The sequence below is a fragment of the Theropithecus gelada genome, chromosome 10, assembly GCF_003255815.1.
Source record: "Theropithecus gelada isolate Dixy chromosome 10, Tgel_1.0, whole genome shotgun sequence".
In the NCBI taxonomy this organism is placed as follows: Eukaryota; Metazoa; Chordata; class Mammalia; order Primates; family Cercopithecidae; genus Theropithecus; species Theropithecus gelada.
Genome location: NC_037678.1, coordinates 77,351,604 through 77,360,105, shown reverse-complemented (window position 1 = coordinate 77,360,105; position 8,502 = coordinate 77,351,604). Strand labels below are relative to the sequence as shown.

At 38.8% G+C, this 8,502-nt stretch overlaps 1 protein-coding gene across 3 annotated transcripts in view; it reads right to left on the bottom strand.

Annotated features, from left to right (window-relative positions):
• Nucleotides 1-52: 52 nt before the first annotated feature.
• CRLS1 (cardiolipin synthase 1) overlaps nucleotides 53-8,502 on the bottom strand; it is a 32,740-nt gene continuing 24,290 nt past the window's right edge. For 2 of the 3 annotated variants that reach the window (XM_025399418.1, XM_025399419.1), the window contains 4 exons: nucleotides 6,864-6,949; nucleotides 6,175-6,243; nucleotides 3,751-3,842; nucleotides 697-1,016 (listed from right to left, as the gene is read on the bottom strand). In XM_025399418.1, coding sequence (XP_025255203.1) covers nucleotides 932-1,016; nucleotides 3,751-3,842; nucleotides 6,175-6,243; nucleotides 6,864-6,949 — 332 coding nt within the window. In that variant the 3' untranslated portion in view covers nucleotides 697-931. Of the gene's footprint in view, nucleotides 1,017-3,750; nucleotides 3,843-6,174; nucleotides 6,244-6,863; nucleotides 6,950-8,502 lie in introns of all 3 variants that reach the window. The other variant, XM_025399417.1, reaches the window with a different exon arrangement.

Sequence of the window (8,502 nt, the reverse complement as noted above, 5' to 3'; positions counted from 1 at the left end):
TAACAGCAGAGAATAAGTATGTTATATGGAACAACCCGAGTTGAAGGTACAATTTTTTTTCCAGCTCTTTTATTCCTTTAACTTCTTAACAAAAGAAGAGTCTCCAAAGTTTAAAAAACCTTTGAAAAATATACAGCTTGATATTATTTACATAATACATGAATCCAGGTTCCGATAGCAAACATTGCTATGTCAGAAACACAGTGGAAGGCAGGAATGTAACTCACTGCCTTTTAGACGCAAAGACTAATAGACACGTTCTCGTATCTCGACTATCTTTGTCACCTGTTATCCTCATACATAAATTATTAGGCACCTGAGAGGTTGGAAGACTACCGAAAATGAACTTCATACCTTCTATTCTGTTTGATTATTATCTTAAAAACTTACTGCATTTTAAATCTCTAACTTTACTTCATCTACAACTAACTTCACTTTCATTATCCCAAATGATCAGGTATTAACTACATGAACTGTTAATGTATACACAGACCTAAAAATCAAACAAAAATGTATTGCCCAGTTGTGTAGGATATATATTTGAACCCCACGACATTTCCTAGTGCTTTGTGAGCAATCCAAATTTGACTTAAGAGAGGTGTCAACTCTGCCCATGCTCTGGACTATGTTTGTAGAAAACATATAAAAAAGACTGACAATAATTGATCTCTTATAAATTAATCAAGAAACCTAAGATTAAAAATTCTAAATTATAGTTTTATTTGTATTTAAAAATACATTGGAAATTCTGCATATTCCCATGATCAACCTTATTTTCAATGCACATTACTTAAATTTTGATGACATGGTTGGTTCTGACAAGTCCTTTTTCAAGCTGAACACCAAAATAGGGAAACTCCTGTAGATTTCCACGGGCCCTGTTCCCATTGATGTATACTGCTTCCTTACTAACGGTGATAGATGGCTTTCATCAGTCTTTTATCACCTGAACAGTCTTCCGACCATAATGATAGTAACTGTAAGCTGATGCAGCTGTGGTGAAAGCTGTAAAACACCTTTTATGGAAGAAAAGAAATAAAATTTAGTTGTCAAGTCTAAAAAACGGTAGCAATGGGAATCATAATGAATACATGCAAAAGATCTATTTAAAAAGCAAAAAGGCTGGGTGCAGTGGCTCATGCCTGTAATCCCAGCACTTTGGGAGGCCAAGGCGAGCGGATCACGAGGTCAGGAGATAGAGACCATCCTGGCTAATACGGTAAAACCCCATCTCTACTAAAAAAATACAAAAAATTAGCCGGGCGTGGTGGCGGGCGCCTCTAGTCTCAGCTACACAGGAGGCTGAGGCAGGAGAATGGCGTGAACCGGGAGGCGGAGCCTGCAGTCAGCCAAGATGTGCCACTGCACTCCAGCCTGGGCGACGGAGCGAGACTCCGTCTAAAAAAAAAAAGTAAAAAGGGCTCTGTGGTGTAATTTTTCTCAACTACAAGAGTCTAAATACACTGCTTTTCTTTAAGACTTCATTTTAATTAGTAATGTCAAACAAAATTATTCTAGGTAATGAGCCCTACAAATAACTACTACTAGCAACTGTCATTTTTTACTCAGGCATCCTCTAGGTGTCTTACATTCTCATTTTATTCTTACAACAAACTCATCCTCCAGAAGGGGGAAATGGAAGACCCGGAGAACTTGCTCAGGGCTTATCAAAGAACTATGTTTGAGCCTGACTTGGTTTCAGCTCTAAAGCCCACATGCTCCTTCTACTGCTCCATGCTGCTCAGGGTACCAGACTCTATTTCCTGTAGCTTTTGAGAATTCTAAAGTTATCTGAGTAATTTTAAATAGATTTCAGCTTTCTTTACCAAATTACCCTTAACTGGATTCTCCTTGAAATGACATCAACTGATGCCCGTGGCATGCTGAATGCCCACAGCTAGGAGATTACTTTTTAGTGCACCCACGCACTTCTGCTTTTATTAGGTGAGGCAGAATCAAGATTCCCTTTTGTTGGATCTTGAATCTGTTCATGCCACTTTGATATACTAAATTCAGAAACCAATGAAATCTATGTGTTAGAAAAATTGCTATTTCTAGCTGGACGCAGAGGCTCATGACTATAATCCTACCACTTTGGGAGGCTGAGGCAGGAGGATTGCTCGAAGCCAAGAGTTTGAGACCAGCTTGGGCAACATAGTGAGACCCTGTTTCTACAAAAAATAATAATATAAAAAATTAGTGGCTGGGCGCAGTGGCTCACACCTGTAATCCTAGCACTTTGAGGCCGAGGCAGGTGGATCGAGGCCAGGTGTGCGAGACCGGCCTGACCAACATGGTGAAATCCTGCCTCTACTATATAAAAATTGGCCAGGTATGGTGGTGGGTGCCTGTAATCCCAGCTACTCAGGAAGTTGAGGCAGGAGAATGACTTGAACCCGTGAGGTAGAGGCTGCAGTGAGCTGAGATCAGGCCATTGCACTCCAGCCTGGGCAACAGAGTGAGAACCCGTCTCAAAAAAAAAAAAAGAAAAAAAAAATTAATTAAATTAAAAAAAACCAAAATAGCTAGGTGTGGTGGCACATGCCTGTAATCCCAGTTACTCAGGAGGCTGAAGTGGGAGGATCGCTTGAGGCCAGCAATTCAAGGTTACTGTGAGCTATGATCATGCCACTGCACTATAGCCTGGGTGACAGAGCAAGACCCTGTCTCCAAAAAAAAAACAAACAAAATTTTTTTTTTAAATTGCTATTTCTGAAAACTACATTGGATGCTTTACAAAAGACTCAATAAAGGTGAGTTGATTAAAAAAAAATACTGTCTCTGTTTTCATGGGTATCTAGGGAAAAAAAGTACTGTCAAAATAAATAGGCAAGATGATTGTGAAAAGACTAGGGAAAAAATCTAAACAGTTCTTAGACTGCTTTGTAAATGTTTTAAGTTCTTGCATCACCTTAAAGAAGTAGAAAATGAAAATTAGAGAGGTTGTATTATGGATGTAGTTTATCCAAGAAAGAAAACTCCCACTGATGGACCTACATTCAAAAAGTCTTCATCCTATATCAGAAGGTATAAGATGAATTGGGATAAATGTACACTTAAATATTTTCAATTAAAAAGTTTAGAGTAGTTGTCATTTTTTAAAAGCGTGCCTGGCTTAACTGACTGTGATTAGTCACCACTTTCTGGTCCAGACTGTACCAAGCAAGATAATTTTAATTCTAGTTAAAATTGTGCCAAAATATAATACTCCAATATCAATGTGACATATTTTGAACTCTGAAAGCATGAATTTGACACACTTTTAAGATGATAAATAAGCAATTAGTATAATAAAATTCAAACTCCTTTCTCCAGTTTTCCCTCCTACAACAACCCTTTCAACAGGCTGGACTCAGCTTCCCTACCCTCTCTCCAACACTCTGTCTCTTGGCTTAGGCCCTGTCTTTCACCTAGTGGCCTCCTCTGAGTCCTACACAATCCACCTATACTTCATGCATCAAACACCACCTCCTCCCTGAAACCGTCCCTCTTATTCCTATGAAGTTATCTCTTCCTCCAAAACCCTAACACATTATCAGTACCGTTTATCCCTTTTAATTTGTATGAAAGCTAACTTCTACATCTCATACTTCACAGGAAGTGTCTTAACAATGGTATCAATCACAAAATATAGCCACAGCTTTATCCAGTCAGTGCTCGATAAATGCTGTAAGAACAAGGTCATTCTAGGGCTATCACAATAAGTCATTCTGTTGACATTCTAAGACAGTGATTCTAAATTTAGCTTACCACAGTATCTGAAGATAAATGCTGTCAGCATAGTTGAAAACTGGAGCTGCCAAAGAAGCTGCCACCAAGATTAACTGGACTGCTGTATTTACCTAAATAAAAAAAGAAAGAGTTCTAAGTGAATAGTGCTAACTGGATCCTATTTCAAGCGTTCAAGACAAAAGCACAGCCCATTATACTATAACACGACATACCCTCAGCATGCTTGCGGTTCATCTACACTGTCCCTGCCCAAGAAGCTTGCATTCACAGGTGAGCACACACAAAAGGGTCAACTTCACTAACTGACCCATCTGTCTGCACAGCTGCCCTTAAGAGTGAGAGTAATGACAACTGTCAGAAAATACCACTACCTTGAATTCCCACAGCAACTCAAAAATGTTACAAAATTATTTGCCTTTTTTCCAACTGCCCATTAAAATAGAATATGAAAATAACTAGGCTACCTCCTCATGGGTAAAAGAGTAAGGAGTTAGGTGACTTGCCTGCAGTCACAGCAGACAACAGAACCAAAGCTGGAACCTAGATTTCCTAGGGCCTTATCTGATGTTCCTCTCTTGCCTACCTGTCAAACCTTGTGAGGTTAGAAAATTAAAATGCACGCATCTCAGGACAGATGCAGTAGTTCATGCCTGCAATCCCAACACTTTTGGAGGCTGAGGCAGAAGGACTACTTGAGCACAGGAGTTCAAGACCAGCTAGTTAAAAACCAGTCAAGCATGGTGGCGTGCACCTGTACTCTCAGCTACTTGGGAGGCTGATGTGGGAGGATATTTTGAGCCTGGGAAGTCAAGGCTGCAGTGAGCTATGATTGCATCACTGCGCTCAAGGCTGGGCGGACAGAGCAAGACCCTATTTCAAAGACAAAGCACTCATCTCCATAAAAGAACCTCTCTAAAGGAGGAAATGAGTAGGCTTCCCTACACTAAAAGACAGCACTGGGGAGAAAAGAAAATAGAACAAGAAACACACTGGACACTCCCTCTATCATCATGAGAAGCATTCCATGGAAGAGTCTGTAAAGTATGAAAACGGGAGTGAAGCAGACAAGCACCTCTGTTCTATCACCCGTTCTCCAGCCAAATGACACTTCATTTTAAAAAATAATAGCCGGGCGCAGTGGCTCACGCCTGTAATCCCAGCACTTTGGGAGGCCGAGGTGGGTGGATCACCTGAGGTTAGGAGTTTGAGACCAGCCTGACCAACATGGTGAAACCCCATCTCTACTAAAGAATACAAAAAAATTAGCTGGGCATGGTGGCGCACGCCGGTAATCGCAGCTACTTGGGAGACTGAGGCAGGAGAATTGCTTGAACCCGGCAGGTGGAGACTGCAGTGAGCCGAGATCGCATCACTGCACTCCAGCCTGGGCAACAAGAGCAAAAAATCCATCTTAAAAATAAAATAAAATAAAATAAAAAATAAATTTTATCTGAAGGACTTCCTATAAGGGTTTAAGGCACTTGTCCCTGTACCTCTTTAAGCCACTTTCCATGTAGTGCTACACTCAAATACAATATAAATACAAGTCACTTGAAGCCAAACAAACAAACAAAAAACAACAAAAAAACCCAAACCCTATGCATGTAGGTAGAAGTCCACCCCAGGGAGTTCTGTACAAAAGCCACTACCCTTCTCTCCCAAAAAGGATGGGCATTCTTAACTTGTTAAATCCTTGACATTAAATATGGGACAAAAGAATTAACAGGGAAAACTTATCAAAACTACTAGAAAAACAAATATGGTTTGAGAGGCATTAACAGTATCCTTTTTGTGTGCAGACTGGCATATACTTACTGTCCTGAATGCTCAGGAAAACAGAATGGACAACTAAGAGTAGCAGTTGTTTATCAGTGAACAAAACTTTTTCCTACTCTCCTACGCCTTTCCACTTAACTGTCAATCCTGAAAATGAACGGCCATTTGGTGTTTTCACCACAGGGAGGAGGGGAGTGAAACCACAAGGGACTCTTCATAATCTGTGAAACTCAATCAAGAAGCAATTACAGCCAAGCTTGGTGGCTCACTCCTGTAATCCCAATAATTTGGGAGCCCAAGGCAGGAGGACTGCTTGAAGCCAGGAGTTCCATACCAGCCTGGGCAACAAAGTAAGACCTTGTCTCAAAAAAAAAAAAAAAGGAACAACTACATTTCAATTCCCTTTACCTGAACAGTGGCCCAATTACGTCATTCAGAGCTTAAATTCTCAGACCACCAACTCAAGGCACAACATGTAAAGGATGATCCAAAAAAAATGGAGGACAAAAGAACTGGGTTAAAGTTGCCTGCCTAACGCCACTCTCTAGCCTCTATACTCTATGCATTTAAATTTGTCTCATTTTCAGCTGTTCTTGACTGACGTTTATATCCCATATAATAAAAATTTACAAAGGGATAACTTAAAAGAACATTGCATTCTCTTACCTTGCTGATGAATGTTGGTTTTAACCTAGCTGTGGCATAGCAAGGATTGAAATACTTGGCAAGTGTTCGCTGGCAGAGGACCAAAAAAGATAATTAATTTATTGTTTAAAATAGACATTTTAATTTAAAATAGACATTTTGTTATTATAGTCAGGTAACAACATAATTTTATAAATCATACATTCAATATATACTGAAAATTGAGTTTTAAAAAATTTATAGATTTCTCAATTGCTGTAAAATTCAAACACAATACCTATAAAGTTGCTTTATAAAATTTTACTAAACTCAAAATTCCCTTATTCACTATTTTCTTTTTTGAATTAAAAAATAAAATGAACAAAATACCGCTCTATTTTCAGTAGACTGGGAGCCAAAAGAGGTTAATTGCCACACGTCTGTGCTCAAATATTTATAGAGCTCATGAATAAACATGCAAACAAATCGTTCCATGTTCATACAACTGTGATTTTTAAAACCAATTCTAGACTATCCATGGTAGAGGTTAGACAATATGTCTCGGACCTATGTGAAACACCTTTAAAGAATTTGCTTCTAGGGATATGGGCTGGCTGGTCTGGGTTTCACGTGCCATCAATTGAAAAGAGGTTGACTTTAAAAAATATCTTTTTGTTTTTTCCTTAAATCATATGCAATGCTAAAAGAATACTTTTTGGAAACAAACTCACTGGTGTTGGAAGAGTTCGGTATCTGACATAAAAAACAGCAGCAATCAACATTACATCTCTTGAAATGATCATATAAGTAAGCGGAACTGAAAATCAAACATAAAATAATTTTAACTGGGATTCTGAAAATTACTAACATATATTATGAATATAATAACATGTCATTCAGCCTTACCACAAACTGCTGTTTTCACAAATAGTTTTATAATGAACACCTATTGATGGTTTAGGGTTCCCTATAGCAAACTACTGATTTTTATATTCTTCTTTAACCCGCCCTCAAAACGAAGTGAAGTACAGACTATAACTTTGAAGTCTGTATCTGCGTTTCAGTATGCCGATCTTCTCATCCGATTATGTTTTTTTCTTGCATGTTTTTAAGCTATTGGTCTGAAGTTGTCAGCATCAGCTGTACTCAGCACTCTCTCCTCCTTTGCTACTTCTTAGCTCTGTACATTTGAAAAAAAGATCACCATACTCAGAATTACACGGAAAGAGATGATAAAGGGGTGGCGAAGGATGTGGGAGGCCTCAAACTCTTCTGGAATCTCAGGAGCTTTGATTGCTTGTTCTGCATTTTAGACTATTCTCTGAAGAGTAAAATTTGCTGTTATGTGCAACTAGTAGAGAAACAGAATTTTTTTTGTATTTGTTTTGTTTTTTTTTTGACAGGGCCTTGCTTTGTTGCCTAGGCTGGAGTGCAGTGGCACGGTAACGACTCACTGCAGCCTTGACCTCCTGGGCTCAAGGCAATCCTCTCACCTCACCCTCCCAAGTAGCTGGGAACACAGGTACATGCCACCATGCCTAATTTTTTTTTTTTTTTGGTAGAGAAGGGATTTCACCATGTTATCCCAGCTGGTCTAAAACTCCTGAGTTGAAGCGATCTGCCCGCCTCAGCCTCCCAAAATGCAAGGATTACATGCATGAGCCACCGTGCCCAGCCTGAAATATTTTATACTTATCCAGCCAGTTCCTTCCTAGGGATTGCTGTTTTTCTCCTTGTCCACTCAATGAATTCAACTTGTCAATAGTTCCGTCATCATTCCTCAGATTTTACACTATGGTCCCAGAGCCATAGCCAACAGAAGGATATCTTCAAATAAATACCCAAGGAACCCCTATTTCCTTATTGAATGGGAATGAGATGGCAAAGAACTTGCTTCACTTTATATCCTTCTGCACCACAGAAAGTTTTTAACTGTGAATATATCTTTTATAAGAAAAAAATTATTTTTAAAAAGGGTAGGAAAAAAACCCTGAGTTCACTCGGTTCAAACACTATTCAAACTATTTCAAATAAATAAAGATAAAAATAAAAAGGATCATGAATATCCCTTCCGTAATACTTTCAGACAAATCTTTTATGAATTATTGGAGGCTGTACTTATGGTCCTCTCCAGTTTTGACATTCAACTGGCTCTGCAATTTGAAGAAAATCTCTAATTAATTACAGATTTAAAATTTAAATCTCTGCTGGTTATAGCTATGATGTAAGTGTTGATCCTTGGCCGAGTCCTTGATGGATAACACTATTCCAAAGAAAAAGTGCTTATCCACTCAAGTCATAGCATTTGGAGCAAACAAGATATGGCTATATGAGCCAAGCATAAAAACAGTAAGTCATAATTTTTAGGAA